Below are 22,866 nucleotides of genomic sequence, written 5' to 3' on the forward strand. Positions count from 1 at the left end.
AAATATTCTTATACACATGAAAATTTTCTCTAGACCAACCAACTTAACTCGTTCCAACCTATTTCTCCAAAATGAAAAGCTTCTTATGTATCTTAGAAAACTTATAGTAATCCACCATGATTATCCTATTTCTCGATCGATCGATATCGATGAACTTTTGTCTCATTTTACCGAGAATCGGTTTAATTGTTCTTAATTACAATCTTGTTCAATGATAAAATGTGGTGACTTCCAAAGGTCCACGAGATATAAAAGTTGTTAAATAATAGTAACAACTTGATCTCCATTGGCCTCTCTAGAAACCCCTTTCTTCTAGCGTAATCACCACCCTCACATTATAAAACTCATGAAGCTTCTCAACCAAGAGGCTCGACAATTAATTCAATAATCTACCAAACAAAAGAGATTGCGACATAAATAATAGCAAGGATGAATGAACGAGTACGCCATGAAAAATGGATTCAATCACTGTCATTTCGGAGTGCTTGATTATGTTTTGTTCCCCTTTTTAAATTAAACTGATAGAGAAGAATAGCTAGCACCAAGATGATTAATTCATATTGATCTCGAAGGAATATGTTTAATCTTATTCTTAAGATTAAATTAAAGATGATAGCAAGTTCTTAATTATGATGCAAGAAAACTACTAGTTAGTTTATCTCCATTTAGTTCTTTAACACTTTTATGGTTATTATTGCGTGTATTCTTCGCGGATATGGAAGATTATTTTATTATTGTGTGCGTTTGAAAGTTGAGACTAGAAAATAACATTTATGTTTATATCAAATGACAAACCACTAATGAATATGCTAATATATACGTGTGTATATGGATTAGATTTAATATAATTTTACTATTTTTATTTATTTTCAACATTATCACCGACGGAGGTAAAGATCCAGAAGAAAGGCTCAAGTCTTCAAATTTTTTTATTAGGTCTAAAATTTTTAACAGGTTAGAAACAAAAGATATGCGCTAGGAGTATAGACTCGATGTTCTGACGCTTCAGATCAAGCATCACCACCAGCGGTCAGATCGTGACTTTTCGCGATCAACATTCCAAATCGCATCACATGCGATCCATCGCAAAGTACATCGACAAAGCACCATTGCTTGCATGCGCGCGTGACGAGTTCGCAGGTGCAAGCATTTGCTTGCCCGTGAGAAGAGAGCACATGAGTTTTTTGTGTTAACTTTATTAACACAGCAACATTAATAAGGAAGAGAAGCCTATCGAAATTCTCTGATGTGGGACTATTCCTCATGCATTTCCTTATATAACATTAATTAACCATCAATGTTATTTTGTACCGACTTTAAACAATTAATTTTTCATTTACTCTTAATCGATTTTGAACAAATTAATAGTCTAAATCTATTTAGCAAAATGTAAATTTTGATTTTAAAATCAATTTCAATTTTCATCAAATTAATGACATTCCAATTTTCTACAAAGTCATATTAGTCCTTTAAAACTCCAGTATCCAACACTTTTCACCAGATTCCGAAAGACAAGTATGTTACAGCTCACAAGCAAACTCAACTCTTTTCATTCGGTGACATTTGGATTACAATCGGAGGAAGAAACAAATGCCTGAGCATACCCTCTATCTTCATAACAAAAATATATCGACATCAGGTGAGTTTTAGTAGTTCCATGGGCTGCTCTATTTTCTCACCAACAGCACTTGATGCTTGTCTGAGCAAGTTCTGCACTCCATCCACCCACTTTTGCTTGCTGGTGTCGTTCTCACACTCGAACTCTATCAAACCCTGCGCTGTTCTCAGACCGAAGCAGCACCTCTCCTCCATAAACTCCTTTGCACACTCGGGCCATGCCGGAATCTCGTCGTATACGCCATAGACAACACCTGGTTAATCACCAAAGAATGGATACCAAAATTTAGAAGCTAGCTCTGGTTCAAGTGCCATGCCATGCCATTACCGACATCACTTACTCTTTTTCTTCTTGGAAAGTGCCCCTCCTATGTGTTTGCTTTTGAGCTTCACTATGACCTGAGAGAATTCAGAGTTGTATCCGTGTCAGATTGCCGATGAATGATAAATTCGAGAACAATCAACAGCTAAAACCTGAGTTATTGATTACCTGTGACTTCCTGTTAATGTAGATTGATACTCTCTTCCAGTGCAAAGTTCCTGGAAAAATGATCAAACTGAAACTCAAATTTTGTTGATCAATTGTGCGAATCCGAGCTGATGAATTCTGCCTTACCTTTTCTGGTGCGTTTGAGCAGCTCGCCTTCTTTGCACCAGATATCTGGGCTTCCGCATTGACTCTTCTCGTAAGGGATGACAGCGGCAGCATTGTTCCTTGCTTCCCTGTGCAGTCTCAGCTTCAATGCTGCGGCTCCTCGTAGCGCTGTTAAGATCGAGAGAGCTTGATCAGTAAATTGGCGATCAGATCGTAATGATTTATCAATCAAAATCCAACCTGTTGCGGCAGCTGCCGTGAGAGTCATTAGATCTCCGGCAGTTTTCACGTCGATCGCAGATCGGACAGCAGAAGCCACAAGCGCGTGGTCGGCCCCCGCTTGCTCTGCGATCTCGATGCAGTGCGACGCCAAGATCTCGGTAGCAGAGGCCATGGCGGCGCTCATCTTCGATGTTTGGTTCTCGGAGTTCGAGGCCGCAGTGATGGCAGCAACAGCCGCAGCGACTCCGGCGACGGACACCGCAGCGTGGATGCTGGCTTTCTCGGCGCGGGCTTTCTCCTTGCTCCTCCCTTTGGTTCCGATGCTTTCTTTTTGGTGAAACAGTTTCCCGATTGTTCTATTGTGGGAAATTATGTTGTTCCCGCCACCGCGCGGCTGTAGAAATAGTCGACGGAAACCTGATGAATCTAAGAGATCCATTCCATCATCAACCATATAGCTAAAGGAGAGCGATCTTACTCGCTTACTGGCAGCCAGAGGAGCTCCGGCGGCGGCCGCAGCGACCACAAAAAAGTCCGGAAGCATCATCTCCGGGAGCCGATCCACCACGAAGTTCCTCTTCTTGTTCCCAGCAAGGAGGGCCTTGGAGATCTCGGAAGCGGAGACGCTCCACGACCTGGCGAGGAACTCCATGGGCTCGCGGGGAGTCTGCGGCGGGGGGATCTCCTGAATCTTAAGCGTCTCACCCTCTTCGCCTTCCACCACGTCCTGCAACCGAACCAGATCGTCCCTCTTTCTGCTCCTCCACAAGTAGGCCATCTCCATTCCCCCTGCTTTATGCCGCCGAGACTGGTGAGACTGAGATTTGAGAGGAGATGATCTATATATACAGACACAAGAAAGTGGGGCCCGGCGGAGCACGAGACGGGGGGACAAGAAGCGGACAGCTGCCTTCACTCCTTTTTCTGCTGCTGCTGCTGCTGCTGCTGCTTGCTGTTCCACCTCAGTCAACCTCAGCGACAGGTTCACCTGGTAACCCGGCGCCGCGATTCCCTACGCCTTTGTTTTGTTCCGTTCCGGCCACAGCTGTCCGTCGCAGATTCACGAAGAAGAAAAGTATGTCCGGAGGGGTACTTTCGGTGAGCCGGTGGCATCTGAAACTTTAGCGCTGCAACGATTTTCACATGTCGATCAGTGACCGGCATCCGCGTCGGTAACCGTGGCGAACGCGAAGGCTCCTCGGCGAACCGCGCGTGGCTCGGTCTCGCTCGTGGGGATGCGCCAGGAGGCAGCAACTGCACCAGCGGTGTGGCGCACGGAGTGGCCTCCCGTTAGTTTAGTGTGGGTCGCAATCATGCTCTGGTCCCTTTCGCTTGCGGGTGAAGTGATCCCCTACCCATGTGTCTGTGCCATCCGCTAAAGCTGATTTTGTTAGTTTGTTAATAAAATACATATTTTGTTTCACATGAAAACACTGTGGTACCTCGTTTTATAATTATAGCGGGCATCCCTGAAGTAGAGATGCAGATGATAAAGGAACGGAGGGGACAAGCTGAGTTATTGCCACGAGATTGCTATTGAGGCTGCAGAGTGAGAGAAGGCAGTAAGCAAATGCTGCCGTTGTCGGCTCTTTGCCTTATAATATGATCACTAATGCAAGGGAAATAAGTATATATTTTAAGTTCCTCTTCTTCTTCTGCAAGAAGAGGAACTTAAATGAGGCTAATATTTTAAGTTCCTGGTACCGTGGTGGATGTTAATTAAATGAGGCTAATAATTGGAAATAGTCTCTTCGTTCAGACAGCAAGCCAGTTCTTGGGGAAGAAGATAAAGTTAACTATTATGGTTGTCCTCGGGCGTCAAAATCTGTGATGATATATGTATATATAGAGACAAAAAAAAAAAAAAGATAATCCTAGTTAATCGCATTGACTCAATCCCTCGGAGTGACTGGTTCGATCTCACCAAAATTTCTCACTGGCCACCAGGTAAATCGGGAAGCTATATATAGAGACTAAAAGAAGGATGGTAGGGAGCTATACTGCTATAGGTAGTCATTTGAAGAGATATTTCACCATTGATTTGTGGGTTGTTCTGATAGGAAACATTGTTGGATATTGGGTCTTAAAATGATTAATACGATTTTATGAGAAATTGAAGTGTCATCAATCGATGAAAGTTGAAATTGATTTTAAAATCGAAATCTACGTTTTGTATAAATAGATCTAGACTATTAATTTACTTAAAATTGATTAAAGGTGAATAAAAAATTAATTTTTCAAAATAAACTCAGAATAACATTAATTGTTAATTAATGCTATAAAAGAAAGTGCATGAGAAATAGTTTCACATCAGTAAAATTCGATGTGCTTCCCTTTTTTATTAATGTTATTGTGTTAATGGAATTAACACAAAAAGCTCATGTACTCTCTTCTCACGAGTGAGTAAGTGCTCGCACCTGCGAGCTCACGACCCGCCACACGCGCAATGGGTGTAATGCGTCGGATCAAATGAATCATTGGATTCAGATCTGATGGCTAATGACAAAAAGAGATCTTAAGGGTTACAAGCCTCCAGATCTAACAGATGTGATTAAAGGGCGATCGAAATGGTTGCAACCCTCTAGATCGAACGCCCCAGATCAATCCTACCCCAAGAGTCGTAGCCACTTACCAAAGGGTATTCTACCTTTTTACTTCGTATAGATAGATTCCTCCAGATGCTGAAAAAATCATTGAATCATGATTCATTAAATCATTGAAGTATTCATCTCATCTTATGTATTCAGAGTCCAAAAAAGCATACGAAAAAGTTTGCTGATATCAAAATTTGAAGTATTACTATTCTGAGACGTCGTCATTGTATCTTAAGAAATGAATTGTTGCTATATCATTTTACGAAGATAATATTGAATACTAACCTTGACGATCAGAGGTTTTTACATACATAAAAGGATGGATGAACTGAAGCTCCAAGACGCAATCACAAGTTACTATCAACACAAAGTTCATATTAAAAAGGTTCCCCTTTGGGCTAGTCAAATTATGGAAAACATAATATAATCCATGCATGGATTTAATGGGCTTGATTACATGTTACAATTAAACCCCCACAGTATGTACTCTATATATATATGGACATTATTTATTAATTAAAACCACAAAACATGCAAGACATAACCACAAATTAAACCATGCAGACAACTAGACAAGGAAACTAATTAGAGAAAGATTAAGAGAGGAATTAAGCCCATCCGCTGCGTAACAGCCCAGGTTTCACTAATCTCGGACAAAGTGTATCGATCAAGGATAGTCCTGAGCAGCCACCGGTTGGTAGGACCCGATGAAGACGTCGCCGTAGACGAACCCGGCCAGGCCGCCGCCGATGAGCGGCCCCACCCAGTAGACCCAGTTTCCGGCGAAGTTTCCGCTGACTACAGCCGGCCCGAAGGAGCGGGCCGGGTTCATGGAGCCGCCACTGAAAGGTCCGGCCGCCAAGATGTTCGCCCCCACGATGAACCCGATCGCGATGGGCGCGATCGTCCCCAGCGCTCCCTTCTTCGGGTCCGCCGCCGTCGCGTACACCGTGTAGACCAGCGCGAAGGTGATCACTATCTCCATCAGCACTCCCTGCAGCTCGCTCAAGCCCGCCGCCACGCCATGCGTCGGCACCGCCTGTCGTGGAAAAGACGAGTATTAATTGATGGAAATTAAGAGATCCGATTTGGAAGGAACGAATGAACCCGCGCAGAAAATTACCAGACCGCCGGTGACGAACTTGAGGAGGAAGCAGGCGACGGTGGAGCCGAGGAGCTGGGCGATCCAGTAGAAGGCGCCGGTGAGGATGGTGATATGGCCGCCGACGGCGAGGCCGAAGGTGACAGCCGGGTTGAGATGGCCACCGGAGATGTTGGCGGCGACAGACACGCCGACGAAGAGGGCAAAGGCGTGGGCGACGGCGACGGCCACCAGCCCAGCCGGATCCAGTGCCGATCCCGTCGTCAACTTATCTGCATGCATGAATGCAAAATCAATCAATCAACTAACCCTTAATCCGCAACTACGTTAATTCTTAACCTAATCAGAAGCATCATACATACCGAAAGCAATGGCGGAGCCAACGCCGGCGAAGACGAAGAGGAGGGTGGCGATGAACTCGGCCAGATAGGACTTGAGGGACCCCACGCTGAAGGAGTCGCCCAGGCTTCCCAACGCCAGCTTCACCATTGTCGACCCACTTAATTAGTTAATTTAATAACTTGTAAAATTAAGCTAATCCCTGGGCTGGGAAGAGCCTGGTATCTACGTGATTTATATACGCGTCGACTGGGGCCCGTCGTTTTCGCCAATGATGGAAGCCTTCGGGGCGTAGTTGTTGGGCGTAATTAGAATAAGACGTGGGCGGCGTGGCTAATGCGAATGATATTAACGCTAATGGTGCTTGTTAATATAAATGATGGCCGACCAACCGCCCCAGCTTAAATTTAATGCATGGATAGAAATAATGGACGTCAGGACAGCTAGCTGCGTTACTCCATTATTATTATTATTATTGTTTTTTTGTTTTTTTGTCCATTAATTTTATTTTATATATACAAAAAATCGAGGGAATATTCATCAGGCCCTGGTAGATTTTGTAGTAGGGCACTAGTTGATCTCAATATAAAATTTAATCAATTATATATGCAACGACACCATCATTAATTGTTATGTCTATTAGGTAGATTAGGTAAATGCTCATTGGATATGCATGTGAAGCCATAATTAATATTAAATTCTTTGTTGTGTGCTTAATAATTCTATATAAATTTATAAATGGTGTAATATGTTTTTTTTTGTTATTCTTTATGTCATGGATAAGATGCCCTTGTCCTTTTGATCTTCAATGGCTCGCACTATTATTTGTTCCCCATCTCGTGAAATTATTGAGAGCAGTTGGAAGTGATAAAATGAATTAAATTAAAATTTAATTTATTTAAATATTATCGAGCTCTTAATTGAGTTGGCTTTTATATTTTAAATTTATTTAATTGATTTAAATTTATTTAGTCGGTCATAATTTTTATTTATTAATATTAATGAATTAAATATATATTCCTGATAAATCCAAGCAATACCTATTCCTAGGGTAGCCGTAGACCAACTGAAAATTTCCCATTGACCATTCAAGATAAATCGAGAAACCGCTAAAGTGACGAATGAACATTTTACAAATCCAGAGTTGTCTTGATTACATTCCCCATTTAGAGAAAAATTTCTGCAAATATTTTAAATTTATTTAATCAATCATAATTTTTATTCATTAATATTAACAAATTAAATATATATTCATCAGCATTATTCATTTAATTTAATAAATTTTTATGTAATTAATCTTTTATATATTTAATAAATAAAATAAATTTTTATCAAGACAAACATTTTACCCACCTTAAAGCATCCTATAAAAAAACCAATATTATATGGAGAATTTTATAAATATACTTAGGAATTAACCTTTATTTAAAAAACTAATTAATCTAAAATTTAAATTTATAATTTATTAATATTCAAAATTATTGCACGTCTTGTATCCGACCCCAAAGCTTCGTCTTCCATCTCAGTGCCAGTCAAGTAAGAACGTAAATTTACTGTCTTTTTATTCCTCGGACCTAGTAGCTGATGGTTTGTTTCTTATCATTTGCTCAATGTTTTGGAGTTCCATGAACATTCATTCTGCACAGGCACTAGTCAAGTGAAGAATCTCTTATATGAACTATCATGAGTATGATTGCTCTGCACAAGTAAATATATACAAATTAACTATTCTGTATGAACTAATGAAACCATTGTCTGTCTATCTTACACTTAAAGTGGGACACATAAATGATATAGGATTTCCAAATGGAGAGATTTCTGATATCTCGAACCTTTACTTCATTCTTTCCAAGAGTAAGGAGCTCGATCCACAACCAAATAATCTCCTCGAATATCTTTCACCACTCGAATATCATCATCCAAGTATATAGATTCGAACCTACACAAAATGGATGAAACAAGTTTAGTTTGAGAGTTGAGCCAAAGAGAGTGCTTTCAGAGGCTGTAGCAAGTATATAGATTCTGAATTGCAACATGGTTTACGAACAACCATCTATTTCTTCCGAGTAGCGAAAATGTAGCAAGTGCAAGAAGATGAATGGAACAGAATGTTAGTAGCAACAAACCGACTGATTTAATAATGTAGCTGAGCAGAATCCGAATTCCACAACTCAACGAACCATCGGAATCATGCACATGATTCAAGACTTTCGGAACCAAATTATATTTCTCGGATTGTCCAACAAACATCGAGAGACAGAGCACGGTAAAAAAGATCGAGTTACTCACCATCCTTGTCCAAAAGGGGGAAGTGGAATCTCCCAACCGCTCCCTCTCAGAACAGCACTAGTGAATCTGCTCGAATGTAGAGAAAACCTAGTCAGTGGAAGCAAGGAGGAGCGACGCCGGAAATTTCAAAATTCACAGGAGAATCGAGCGCGAAGCAATTCATTTACGCAAAATTGACTCTCTGGGGCGACGCAACTTCGATCGAGGATCGCACGAAGAAAACCCCGGAAGGGGGGAAGGTGATCACATTGTTCAGCGAGCCATTGCCCACATCGATGACCTGGAGGACGTCCCCGGTGCGGGTGCCGAAGAGATACGCGTTCTTGATGATGAAGAGCTGCTCCTTCTCGGTGGTCCACAGCATCCTCCACGTGCCGGAGAGGGAGGGTCCGGTGGTGACCTGGCCACTGCCGAGTTCGCCGAGGGTCGAGATGGCGGCGACGATCTGGGCCCGCTTCGCCGGGTCGGACTGGGTGCGGAGGCCCCTGTCCTGGTCGGCGATGAGGGCGAGGAGGTCGGCCTTGGCTTCGAGGGAGGTGGCGCCGCCGGCGAGGGCTTGGGGAAGCGGAGAGTTTCCACCAATTCCACGCGGGTTGGGCCTCGGGAAGCGAAGAGAGAGGAGGTGGGGAAGCGGGGAGGGCATCGTCGCCATGGCCATGAGGATAATCAAAGGGAGCGGTGAAGAAGGGAGCGATCTTAATCGTGGGAATATCGATTCTGGAAGCTTCCACGCCACAATCTCGAGTCCTGAGCCATCATGGCCCAGCAACCGGCGCGGGCCCAAGTCGCTTCTGTTATGGTAGTTTGAATTTTTAAAATTTGTTTAGAAATATTTCCCCTCTATTATTCATAGTACATGTTGTTTGTCCTTATTTTATTTTGATTTATATTTTTTAGATTGACACCTACTTTTTAATTGTTTGTCCTCTGTTATGATCCCTTCTTTACAGCTTGATACCATGTTGAATTAGATGAAATATTATAATTGAATAATTATTATTATTTGATGGGAATTTTTAGTGGATAAATTATCCTTAAAAAATATGTGTTATTAGCAGTTATATTTTCTCTTATTATGGTATGTTGGAAAGTGAATGGAAGAAGAAGGTGGATGAAGGAAGAGACTCCATTGTGAATGAAATTTTAGTTCTACATTGAAAGTTTCATGGTTAAATAGTCGATTTATATTTTTGCATATATATATATATAGTGAACAAATACATGAAAAGATACTCTCTTTTATGCATGAGTACATGTACAAGAGGTGTAAATTTAGGGTATGGATTACATTGAACTAAGTTGACTTGTGTGTGAACACGTATGTCGAATGTTGAACCAATTTAGGTAAAATTTGCCCAAATAGAACAACCAATATTTTTCCAATTGAATCTTTTTTTGCTATACCTTCGAGAGGGTAATGGAAGCATTAATTAGAAGTTACTGATGATTCCGTAACCTCTCGGACAGTAATAGTCGACCATTGATGGTTGGTGGCTGTCATTTAATCCAGGCGTTGAATAGTCATTACTGGCCATTCAACGCAACCAAGGATGAGAGCTCCTATATAAGGAGGAGAGAACTTGCGCAAAGGGAACGAGTGAAAGCTATGGCAAAAGAAGAAGATAATCTCCATCCACTTGTGTAACCCCTCACTCCCTATGTCGTGCATCTCTTGGTCGGTAGAATACTCGTGAGAGTACTGGGTATGGTTCAGTTGGCCGTGACTACTAATGTTTGGTGTGAATCACAGTTTGTCGTTGTATCCTTGGGAAACAGAAGACCCATGACAACTTTAAAGCACAACCGGAGGTCGGGTGAATTTATTTTAAAGAGACTGCGTTGAACCCAAACCTTGACTTCTCAATTTTCGAGTACTCGAAAACTTACTCGAGAATACTTTCTTGAGCACCTGAGTTCCATGCTCGAGCACTTGGCACTTGAGTAATACTCAATGGTTGGGCGACTTCTCTCCCAACTCGGCACTCAGGCGAAGGACCACTCGGCATCTCCTCCCAAGCACTTGGATTCTACAAATCGACGATCTTAGCTCTTGACTGACTCAGCACTCGAAGTACTTGGTTGGCTCGGCGACTCTGCTACTCAGCTACTCAACAAGTTAGTACTCATCCTTTGGCAATCGAATGACTTGAGTCTCGACGTCGGAAAACTCAGCTACCTCGGGCAAGCTTAATACTTGGCTAGTTGGCACTCTACTTCTCATTCAAGCTCGCGAAGCACTCAGGAACAACTTAGTGATTACTGTTTTAAGTCGAAAAGCATTCAAAACAGCTTGGTCAAACCAACCACACTCACAGCTTGAGATTATTTGCTCAGGTCTTTCAATAGATAAGTTGAAGTTGAACCTAGATTTCAATTCAATAATTTCCCTTGTAATCTCTAGCAACAAGATTGCCCAACATGGTCTTGGTATGGATTTCAGTAATTAATACGTTAGAACTTTGAATTTAACATTAAATTATTCTGACTGCCCATGAGACATGTCATGGTAGAGTGGTTCGCTTTTATTTTTCTGTCCTGATTCCCACAAGATATGTCACAGTAGCATGGTTCGTCCATAGTCTAATTTTTTATCTATATACTCTAATTGCCCATGAGATAAGTTGTGGAGCATGGTTCAAATGTAGTCGGTATTTTATCGTATGCCCTGACCTGACTTCCTACTAAATAAGTTGTGGAGCATGGTTCGGTTGCAGTCAGTATTTTATTTATCTGCCTTAACTGCCCATGAGACAAGTCATGGTACATGGTTCCCTTGCAGTTAATATTTTATTTATCTGCCTTAACTATCCCCATGACTCCGTCCCTAAAGGTAGCGTAGTTCGTTCATAGTCAATGTTTTATCTATATACTTTGACTGTCCACGAGACAGGTCATGATAGTGTAGTTCACTCGGAGTCATGAGTCTATGATTAGTGCATGAATTTGTTTATTTTTATTATAATATGTTTGTATCACAACCTGTAATTTTCAAGCTAAATTAGAGGATGACGATATGGATACTTTTGGTTGACATTAATCCCCAGGTATTTTAGATAATTAATAATTAATCATAACGTTTGATTATCTTAAATTTTCTTTGACCTCATCAAAATCTTATGTCATGCCCTTTTTTTCCTTATTACCCACTAAGTAAATTTTGTACTCATTGTCTTTTCTTTTGATTTTCAGATCAGCAGATAAGGAGCTTTGCATCCACAGTAGCTCTAAGGTCACTCAGAGACGATGGCTTGTCAATTTCACTTGACGTTGAGAAAATTTATGTTTCTTTTGTCGTTTTGAATTTTTTTTATTTATAGTTTAGTAAAGTGTTTTAAATTTCATTTTGGATTTTATGTACATTTGAACTTGTACTTATGATCAGTATTTTGTGTGTGTATTGTTGGTGCCCCGGTTAGTTTTGATGTAATCAACCAGGTTAAGTTAGGTCATGCGTTATTCTAATCTCTCCGCTAAGTGTGCAGGAACTTAGGTACGGAGGAAGTCGAGCGTAAGACGCAGCAGACCAGAAGGGTTGCATGGGAAAATGAGCCGACGGGCTCGGTGCAATCCGAGGGACGCGGAAACTACGGAAGAGTACACCGGTGGAGCGAGAAGGACGTGCACGAAGTCCGAGGGACGAGAAGCCGGGAGGAAGCATGCTCGAGGGGCAAAAGGTCGGAGTCGGGTTCGGGTGAGCCTAACTCCGGTTGGCCAGAAATCACCCAACCAAAGATTCTACAAAAAGTCAATGGAAGTCAAACTATTGACTTTGACCATTGACTTTGACTTTGATCGTTGACTTGATTGTTGACTTTGACCAGATAAGACGACGTAGACTTCGACCGTTTAAACGTGGCGGTTGAAAAAAAAAGAAGAAGAAAAAATAATAATAAGATTTATCTTTTATCATATAAAAGATAAATGCTTATTTTTTGTTAAGGATAATTCTCTTTATCTTTTATTAAAGATAAAGTTTATCCTTATTTACTCAATGGCTACGATCAAGCTTATCTCTGATCAACGGTTAGGATCGCATCAACGGATCAACGACCAAGAGAAAGTTCATCTACGATCAACGATCTAGATCTATTCTCTTGTGCTATAAATAGACTTAGAGTTTTAGAGTTAAAGTATCAATTACTTTTATTATTCTCTCTAAGTCGTTGTGCTACAAGTGTAAAGGCTTCTCCACCTAAAGGAGTTCTTATTGAGTGTTCATCGCCTTGGAAGCAACAATCCAGTTGCAACCAAGTTTTTTTAAAGACTTGTGTGATTCTGTTAAGCCGTCTATTCACCCCCCCTCTAGCCGGTCCAACCCGATCCTACATGTATATATATATATAATTGATTCTTCTTTAATTTCACAAAAAATAATTAGATCGTTTAGCTAATTATTTAATTTGAGCTTAAGTTTAAATTTATCTAGTCGGACAACTTGATTAATTTTTTAGTTTGACTTGACAACTTACCAACACAAAACCCTCCTATACAACCATTCCACTCGATTTGTCTAGCAAATCAATCTATTGAATAAACTGACAAAAATATCTAGAACGATGTTATGGTCGTGAGACGCGGATATCAGTCCGAACTGAATCCCTTCAAGGGCCCGAACCGAATCGAGGCCGAAGCAAAGTAGACGCTCTCTGCAAACCCGGATATGACTCCTTGGAGATACAGACGCCGGAACCCCGACCTGAATTCTCAAATCAAACTCCTTAATCTGAACCGAACCGACCGTTAGGTTGTATCCGAGCCGAATCCTCTCGGATGGTCCAATCGGAGTAGCTGAGCCGATTTAGAGACCAAGCTGGGGGACGGTCCGAATCCCTAGAGGGAGCTCTACCCCCCCCCCCCCCCCCCCCCCCCCCCCCCCCCCCCCCCCCCCCCCCCAACCCAGCCGAGTCCATTCACCCCAATTTAAGCCGAGCCGACTCCCCGACTCTACCCTGACCCAACTCGGAATTTGCATGGTACTCCATCAAAGACCACTTCTCCCCTCGTACGGTATTAGTAATGCCTCCCTGACACCCCCTCTACTAGTTATGGTAATGCTCTGACAGATGTACGAGATGGGATGTATATCCTACATATCCCATGCCTTCTGACATAACCCTGCCAATGATGGGACTTCCACCTTACCTACGACGTGATACAGCAGCCGCCACCAATATATAAGGTTTGTCTTCTTATAGAAGGAGGTATGCCTTCTCATAGTCTAAACTCTTTCTTCGTCTTCTACTTCCCTTCCTCCTCCCTTACGGACTAACTTAAGCATCGGAGTAGTCGCGCCATAACAACTCCTGACCTTCCTTCTCACGGTCATTGTGATCGCAGGTTCGAGCAGCTTCCCGGTCTCCCCTTCGCCTGACCTCATCCAAGTGTGGTGCTGAGAAGAGTCGGCGCGTCTAGAAGCGGATCTCAATAGGAACAAACGAATTGACTACTTTGATTAGTATATCAATTAACTTGCTTATTTCCTTGAATTGCTCTATCAATCTAGACCACCTTGTCTTGGGGGCAATGGTGAGATAGTTAGGCCCATCAATGATAAATCAAAAATCTAGAGTTCAAAATTCAATTATGATAAATCTATCTAGTCTGATAGCTTGATTAACTTTTTGGCTTGACTTGACAACTTACCAACCCAAAGCCCTCCTTATACAACCATTCCACTCAATTTATCTAGCAAATCAATCTATTTAATAGACTGACAAAAATATCTAGAATGAATTGACTACTTTGATTAGTATACCAATCAACTTGCTTATTTCCTTGAATTGCTTTATCAATCTAGACCACCTTGTCTTGGGGGCGATGGTGAGATAGTTAGGCCCGTCAATGATAAATAAAAAATCTAGAGTTTGAAATTCAATTACGATAAATCTAGCTAGTCGGATAACTTGATTAACTTTTTGGCTTGACTTGACAACTTACCAACACAAAGCCCTCCTTATACAACCATTCCACTCGATTTGTCTAGCAAATCAATCTATCGAATAGACTGACAAAAATATCTAGAATGAATAGACTACTTTGATTAGTATACCAATCAACTTGTTTATTTCCTTGAATTGCTTTATCAATCTAGACCACCTCGTCTTGAGGGCGATGGTGAGATAGGTCCATCAATGATAAATCAAAAATCTACAGTTCGAAATTCAATTACGATAAATTTATCTTGTCAGATAACTAGATTAACTTTTTGACTTGACTTGACAACTTACCAACACAAAGCCCTCCTTATACAACCATTACACTCGATTTATCTAGCAAATCAATCTATTGAATAGATTGTCAAAAATATCTAGAACGAATTGACTACTTTGATTAGTATACCAATCAACTTGCTTATTTCCTTGAATTGCTTTATCAATCTAGACCACCTCGTCTTGAGGGCGATGGTGAGATAGGTCCATCAATGATAAATCAAAAATCTACAGTTCGAAATTCAATTACGATAAATTTATCTAGTCAGATAACTTGATTAACTTTTTGACTTGACTTGACAACTTACCAACACAAAGCCCTCCTTATACAACCATTCCACTCGATTTATCTAGCAAATCAATCTATTGAATAAACTGTCAAAAATATCTAGAACGAATTGACTACTTTGATTAGTATACCAATCAACTTGCTTATTTCCTTGAATTGCTTTATCAATCTAGATCACCTTGTCTTGGGGGCGATGGTGAGATAGTTAGGCCCATCAATGATAAATCAAAAATCTAGAGTTTGAAATTCAATTACGATAAATCTAGCTAGTCGGATAACTTGATTAACTTTTTGGCTTGACTTGACAACTTACCAACACAAAGCCCTCCTTATACAACCATTCCACTCGATTTGTCTAGCAAATCAATCTATTGAATAGACTGACAAAAATATCTAGAACGAATATACTACTTTGATTAGTATACCAATCAACTTGCTTATTTCCTTGAATTGCTTTATCAACCTAGACCATCTTATCTTGGGGGCAATGGTGAGATAGTTAGGTCTATCAATGATAAATCAAAAATCTGAAGTTCGAAATTTAATTACGATAAATTTATTTAAAAAAATTCAAATGGATATCGAATTTAAGAATATTGACTTATTAAGTTCGATCATTATCTTCACTTTTTAATTTATCTTGATAATTAATAAAAAATTATAAAAAATATTTGATGTCAATTAAAAAGTTTAAAAAATTTTGGACCACCCTCGAATAACAACCTGTCTATTCTTACTAGAGTAGCCACCCACATAAATTGATTTGACTACTCATTTGCTCAAATAAACTAATCTAGTTTTCTTAATCCATCCCAAAGATGGAAAAGAAAATAATTTTCTTGCTATGCAATAAGAATAGAAAAATACTTTTCTTCACAAAATGTTAGTGATAGCTAGGAAAACTCTAGACCAAAGGATTAGGTACAAATCGACTATACTATACTAATAGTTCTATTGATCTGTACTATACCTTTAACCTTCATTGTTCATATTAAACCATAAATACTATCCATATGGAGTTTGCTATATAAACTATAAAAAGTTCTCATATATACAAACCAATCAATCAACATATCGAAAAGAGATCAGACAAAGGATTTTTTTTTTTGATAAAGTGAAACGAGAATAAAGATAAATCTCAGTAACGTCTGAGATCTAGTGAAAAAGTACTTTACTCGAGGAGCTCTTAAATCCGAAGAGAACACCAATGTAGAACACGTCGAGGCTGTTGAATGGTCAAAAAGACACTCCTGATCAAATTTCTTGCAGTCTGCTATCTGATTGACATGATGGCATGCCTGCTTAGCTAGCTTCACAATAAACGAAATGAATGTGACTTTCCAACACTCAATTTACCTTATCATTACAAGAACAAGATTCACAAATCTTCCATTAATTATATTTGCTAAAGAAGGAAGAAAAAGAAGCAACAGCATCCAGTCAATCATTGCCAGTACTGTTCAGTGGGATCTGCCAGGATAAGGCATCCTTGTCAGTGGACGAAGGCTCTCGACGACCACACGCACTTATGTCGATGGCTTCGCCCACGTCTGCTTTTGTGTCTCCACACTTTGGTCACGGCCGTGTTGTGAACAACGCATCTCATTTCACATCACGGCGACTTGTTTAATTTGTTAGCTAGCTTTCTGGCCCTCACAGTCACAGACAGTGCAAGGAGGAGGATATATATAGATATACGATCAGCATGTGTGTGTTCTAATTGTGAAGTATTTATGGCTTAGTTCATCTTGAGGTAGGAATATCAAGCAAGTCTTCTCTTTGATATTGATTTTGACTTGGAGTATGAGCGATGGAGAAGTTGCATCCACTGAAATCGATAACTGCAGCTTTATCTGAAAAAGAAGAGTATCTATCAAGCTGGTTAGAATAGGAATTGGTTAAGTTCATCAAGCTAGAGAAGCAATATTTTTTTTTATCTGTACACTGAAAGAAAGAAGAAAAAAAACTTAAATCTTTTGACATAAAATAATATTTAAAAAAATTATTTTAGTCTTGGCCCAGTAACATAAATGCGTTTGTGGGACACTTTTTGGATCATATTTTTAGGACGGTGAAGGGCAAGGATCGAAAATGATAGCCGATGCAATGTTGACAGTGACTAATCGTGGACGTAGCAGAAACAGAACATTCTGAAGGATAAACAGCAAATAGATTATCTTTGAGCCCAAAAATAGCTACACACGTACCCTTGCAATCACAGTTGAAGGAGCAGGATGCCTCAGATCCGTTAAGGATTAATCACAATATTTTTTTTTATTTTTTAATATACTATATTAGTCCAAATGACATGGTATAAAGTATGATAATATATAATCATTTTTTCCTTCCATTTTTAGGAATTTTTTAGGATAACAAATCAAAAAAGCAGATTCTTTATTTCTAAAAACTCAAAGGACATCCAATTTTACTATTCTATCATGCATATTTATTTAAATATATTTATTATTATTATTATCTCTCATTAAATATTATCTATCTTTCATATTAATATAATTATAATTTTCATAATTGTTATAAATTCAACTTACTATTTATTGTAACTGTTATAATTATAAATAAATATAGTTGTAGTAATTATAAAATTTTAATTATTATAACTATTATAGTTATGTCAATTATAAAATTATAATTATTAAAATATAATTTTATTCCAGTATAATATAGTGAAAGATATTTGTATTATTTTAAAAAGGAGAGTGAGTAAGATGAGATATATTTTCGTAATTTTTTATCTTTTTTAAGGCTATTTTAGGTTAAAGTTGACTTAGTTGAAGATTTTCAACCCTTTTGATATTTTTTAACTTACGAGGGGCTGTTTGAATATTCGCGCTGAATTACAAAGGGAAAACAATTATGAGGCGCCGGAAAAGGAAACGCCAGGGAACCACGTCCTCATCTCCCTGCGTGACATGTGGACAAGACGCGGGCTACGTGCTCACACCGTCCCGGGCTACTCATCGTTTTCACTCATGCTTCACGCTTCCTCTACGGTCGTACCCTATACAAAATACTATGCGATTCAACGTTTAACTATTTAAAGCATCAATTGTGAATGGAGATCCGACGGCCGCCGTGAAAGATTCCCTCCTCCCTCTCTCTGTCGCTCGTCTGTGGATATTGTTTATTTATTGGTTTCGGTATTTTTATAAATGGAGACTTGGTCGTGATTCTCTTGAAGTAAACGAGAGGAGGAAGGGATAGGAAGTGGTGGTGGATCGAGATGAGCCAGTGCGTGCCGAGTTGGGAGGTCGACGACCCGCCGCCTCCGCTGCCTTCCGCCCTTCCGCTTCGTCATTACTCCGCCTGCGTCGGCGACCCCGGCCTCTGTGGCGGGGCGCCGGGAATGGACTACGAGATCGCCGAGCTGACGTGGAAGAACAGCCAGCTGGAGCTCCATGGCCTCGTCCCGCCTCGCAGGTCGCCGGTTGCCGCCGCCGGAGGCAGTACGGAGTGGAGCAAGAACCACCGGAGTGGCACCCTCGAGTCGGTCGTGAATCAGTCCGCCGTCGGCGGAGGCGGCCGCCGCGCGGTGGCTAGCCACGAATTGGAGGACTGGTACGGCGGAGAGCCGCGCCACCCCCCGGAGGCGGCGGTCGACGCGATCGTCCCCTGCCACGACGCCGTCGCCAACAGCGGCGGCGCCAGGAAGCGCGCGCGAATGATGGGGGTGTGCTCGAGCCAGGGCAGCGCGGTGGGCTCCCTGGCCACCACGCAGATGACGCTGGACACGTGGAGGGAAGAAGAGAACGACGCCGGCGCGGCTGCCACCGCAACCACATGCACCGCCGCTACCAACTCGGCCTCGCCGGAGACGGAGAACACGAGCTTCGGGGGGAAGCGGACGGTGCTGGGCGTCGACGACCACGTGTCCATCAGCCACACCAACTCCGACACCAGCTCCGACACCAAGGTTTTCCTCGCTCGATCCTCGATAAATACTCTGAATTCCTTGTGAATCAGACAAAACCTGATTCGATTCCTCTGTTTCCGGTGTCGATTCGTACGACGAAGCATGATAGTTTCTACGACGAAGTGGAGAAAACCACCAAGAGCGAGGCGGAGAAGGCTTCAGCCTCCACCAGAAAAAGCAGAGCCGCCGCCGTCCACAACCAGTCCGAACGTGTAAGTACACATACAAATTTAGACACGTGCGCTAAGTTTGATCGATTTTGCAAAGATTTAGATCTTAATTTCAATTGGTTGGATCCTGCCCTTTTCGCTCCGTTAGATTGCCTAAATTGAACTATTAATCTACAGCTTGTGATCCAAGCATATCTAGTTTGTAGTCCTGTTCTGGGTAATGATGCAGACAGACAGGAGACTTTTGTACTCGTGTTTAATTGTGGCCCTCCTGTTTTGCGGATATAGAGGGAATATTTTTTAATATAATTTAATAGTGTTTATTAGTTTAGTAATATCACCTTATTCTAACAATATCTACAATATATAAATTAATAATACCATACCAATAATTTTATCAGACATTAATACTCTTATTCCAATTTGTTTAAAGTTTATTTTTAGTAATTCATTTTCACCTTGTGTCAATCTTGAATCTAAATATCTTCTAGAATTTCTAAATTCTACCTAACTTAGAAGAACTCGAGCATTTTTTTCTTCCAAATATCATATTTATGTGGGGTTTTCTATAGATTAAGACCTTGTTTAGGGTTAGAAAAACAATCATTTATCATACTATTCACTTCTAATAAATTAAAAACCCCCAATTTTGAATATTTATTTTATTTTTCTTTATAGATTTTGAAAATTTATCTTTCTTAATTTCTTCAATTAAACAAGTTCTCATATGTAATTTCTCAGTTCACAATAGACCCTAGCTCTCAATCTACAGATAAGATGGCATACTGTTTTAAATACAGATATAGGATTTTATTTCTAAAAGAAAAGAATGAGATTAATTTGAACAATTTTATGTGATAATTGGACAATACAAGTGTGCTTTGATGACTAAATAATGACACCTTAAGTGATAAGAAAAGGACTTTCTGATTGACATGTTGACATATATATCTTCTCTTACCAAAAGGAAATTGAAAAACAAAACAAAAAAAAGAAGCAAAATCTTTGTGGTGAATTATCTATCAAGCCTTATCATTGGAGACATAATTAAGTTGCAAACTTAATTCTGATCTGCAGAAAAGGAGGGACAAGATCAATCAAAAGATGAAAACCCTACAGAAGCTGGTTCCTAATGCAAGCAAGGTAGGAGCTTGTGTATATATATATAGTCGTCGTCGATCAATTGAAATATCACTAGTAATGCATTTAACTTGCTAGACGGACAAAGCGTCGATGCTGGACGAGGTGATCGAGTACCTGAAACAGTTACAAGCTCAGATCCAGATGATGAGCAAGGTGAACATGATGATGCCGATGGCCCAGGCGGCGGCGATGCCGCAGCTGCAAATGCCGGTGATGGCCGCCCACGTCCCCCAAATGCCTCAAATGGGAATGGGTATGGGCCTGATGGACTTAGCTTCGATGAGTCGGCCGATGCCTCCCGCTTTTCCCCTCCTCCATCCGTCGGCGTTCCTCCCGTTCATGTCGGCCGGGGGTTGGGACGCCTCCGGTGATCGGCGGCTTTCCGGCGTCCTCCCTGATCCTTACACGGCCCTCCTGGCTTGTCAAATGGCACAACAGGTATAATCTACTCGATCTACCGGTAATATATATAATTCATATGCTAATTGGTGGATAGATGTTGATTATATTGCGTGTGGTTCTTCCAGCAACCAATGAGTTTGGACGAGTACAGTAGGATGGCCGCATTGTTCCAGCAGTTTTATCAGCAGCAACCGCCGTCCAGTGCCAAGCAGTAGGATTCATACCTTGTCTAGTGATTCCTTGCTTTTATATACATATATATGGAATATTCTCCAAGTGAGAGACTGTGCGATATTATGTGTTTGGTTCATTGAATTACTGATCAGGAAAGCTGCAGTACTCTTCAGTTTAATTCAGATCCTGAAAGGTTATTAAAATGGTCAAAATTAAGGATACTATTTTCGGTCAAATACCGTGAACGGTCAAGTTATCAGTTAACGAACAGTTTGACGTATACGATCTCCTGAACGAGCTCAACTAGGAAGATGATGAGAATATGAAATACACTCCAAAAAGATATTAGATTGATGCCGGAGAGTCTCGAGAAATCACTCTGACACATAATGGATGAATGTAAATAGAAAAAAGGATGATACTACAAGAGTTTTCAGAGTCCAACCTAGATAAGTTATGTGTTTGACTTTTTATAGCTTGGACGGGATTGAGCCATTATAGAAATATACGAGCGGATCAGATCCGACAACCGTTTCCTTTTGACCTTACATACAGAAAAAGGGGCTAGGTATCTAAGAGGACTAGGTTTGATAATCTCATAACCGTTTGTTCATTTTTAGACTGCCGCGTGTCTGCAAGAATATTCCCGTTCTCCCTTAGTAGGCTCGTATAAGACAATAATTCATAAAAGATGTAAAAGTGGAGTTCAGGACGAAGGCAGCTGATGCGATGTGGCTGAGACAAGACTTGAGATTGAGATAATCGAGACGAGGCTGACCGATACGAGACTCGGGCATGAAATGATCGAGACGAGACGACCAAGATGAGAATCGAGCACGAGATGAATGAGACGAGACTGATCGAGACTGAGACGGATGAGACCGAGATGACTGAGTCGACCGAGATCGAAATGACCAAGACCGAGATGGCCGAGATAAGACAACTTTGGAGACCCAAGTTAGGTCCAAGACTGAGCCTATGTTAAATCCGAAATATGTTTTGAGCCAGAGGCAACAACTATCCCACTCTCGTGGAATCATTTTTTCCAGATTCATGTTAACTCATCTTGCTAGGTCGGTCTGAATATTAACTTTCGTTTGACTTTTTATCTTTATCCTAGAGGGAGTTACATCATATATCTATGACACCTACATCAGAGTCATCATGTTGACTCGTCATCTATCTTTAAAAATGGCTAATTTTTAAACAGTTATAGGGCTAAAACATTGACGGGCAAGGTGGTAGAGATCCATCCAAAAACATTGATATGATAACAATTAAACCAAACTGTGCAGAATAATCATGAAGAAAGAGCGAGTATTCAATCAAGGAGCTCCCTTGGAATCCAATAGCAAACGAATTCATTTGACTTTGTCTTCGTTGCGCTTGTTTTATAATGATATAGAAGAATTAAGTCCTGCATAACTTTGAAGATTTTGAAACCAATGTCTAATCAGAATATCATTCTCTATCTATATATAAGAAAGAAGAGTACAATCTGAATTCTGTGCAATACCATGAATTAATATTCCACCCTGTCTCAGTTTTCATTTTACAAACCCTTTTCTTTTCGGCCATAATTGGGACTGCAAGATATGGACCTGGAATTCAAATGTCTCTAAACTCTGCTGCGCGCAGTTCCATTTGCCCTTCTTGACTCTGTTTTAGTCTCTTTTCCTGTTTTCTCTGATTAATTAATGACTCTTCAACGCAGGATTGATTTACCCATTTGTATTTGAAATTCTGTGGGAAACGATAAGGTCAGTCATCCAGCTACTGTTCAATGTATC

The 22,866-nt window shown here is 40.6% G+C and overlaps 4 protein-coding genes across 5 annotated transcripts; 1 reads left to right on the forward strand and 3 right to left on the reverse strand.

The window, feature by feature from the left end:
* Positions 1-1,483: 1,483 nt before the first annotated feature.
* On the reverse strand, positions 1,484-3,233 carry LOC141816694 (VAN3-binding protein). 2 transcript variants are annotated; one of them, XM_074704438.1, is made up of 6 exons: positions 2,913-3,233; positions 2,453-2,828; positions 2,234-2,380; positions 2,108-2,157; positions 1,959-2,016; positions 1,484-1,871 (listed from the first exon to the last, which is right to left on the reverse strand). In XM_074704438.1, exons 1-6 carry the CDS (start codon positions 3,216-3,218, stop codon positions 1,636-1,638), a joined length of 1,173 nt encoding a protein of 390 aa, XP_074560539.1. In that variant the 5' UTR covers positions 3,219-3,233; the 3' UTR covers positions 1,484-1,635. The 2 variants fall into 2 exon arrangements, with proteins under 2 accessions (XP_074560539.1, XP_074560538.1); XM_074704437.1 differs by having other exon boundaries at positions 2,453-3,233.
* Positions 3,234-5,425: 2,192 nt separating this feature from the next.
* LOC141816681 (putative aquaporin TIP2-1) lies at positions 5,426-6,662 on the reverse strand. Its single transcript, XM_074704424.1, has 3 exons — positions 6,493-6,662; positions 6,152-6,402; positions 5,426-6,067 (listed from the first exon to the last, which is right to left on the reverse strand). The coding sequence occupies exons 1-3, from the start codon at positions 6,617-6,619 to the stop codon at positions 5,696-5,698; spliced, it is 750 nt and encodes a 249-aa protein (XP_074560525.1). The 5' UTR covers positions 6,620-6,662; the 3' UTR covers positions 5,426-5,695.
* A 1,520-nt stretch (positions 6,663-8,182) lies between these two features.
* On the reverse strand, positions 8,183-9,416 carry LOC141816682 (putative plastid-lipid-associated protein 11, chloroplastic). Its single transcript, XM_074704425.1, has 3 exons — positions 8,926-9,416; positions 8,759-8,824; positions 8,183-8,408 (listed from the first exon to the last, which is right to left on the reverse strand). The coding sequence occupies exons 1-3, from the start codon at positions 9,414-9,416 to the stop codon at positions 8,309-8,311; spliced, it is 657 nt and encodes a 218-aa protein (XP_074560526.1). The 3' UTR covers positions 8,183-8,308.
* A 9,001-nt stretch (positions 9,417-18,417) lies between these two features.
* LOC141816686 (transcription factor UNE10) lies at positions 18,418-21,254 on the forward strand. The gene is made up of 5 exons (XM_074704429.1): positions 18,418-19,187; positions 19,289-19,399; positions 20,435-20,500; positions 20,576-20,938; positions 21,028-21,254. The coding sequence occupies exons 1-5, from the start codon at positions 18,498-18,500 to the stop codon at positions 21,115-21,117; spliced, it is 1,320 nt and encodes a 439-aa protein (XP_074560530.1). The 5' UTR covers positions 18,418-18,497; the 3' UTR covers positions 21,118-21,254.
* Positions 21,255-22,866: the final 1,612 nt, after the last annotated feature.

Source organism: Curcuma longa, unplaced genomic scaffold (assembly GCF_044706935.1).
Source record: "Curcuma longa cultivar G26 ecotype Majalengka, Jawa Barat unplaced genomic scaffold, ITB_CL_G26_1.1 contig_17752, whole genome shotgun sequence".
In the NCBI taxonomy this organism is placed as follows: domain Eukaryota; kingdom Viridiplantae; phylum Streptophyta; class Magnoliopsida; order Zingiberales; family Zingiberaceae; genus Curcuma; species Curcuma longa.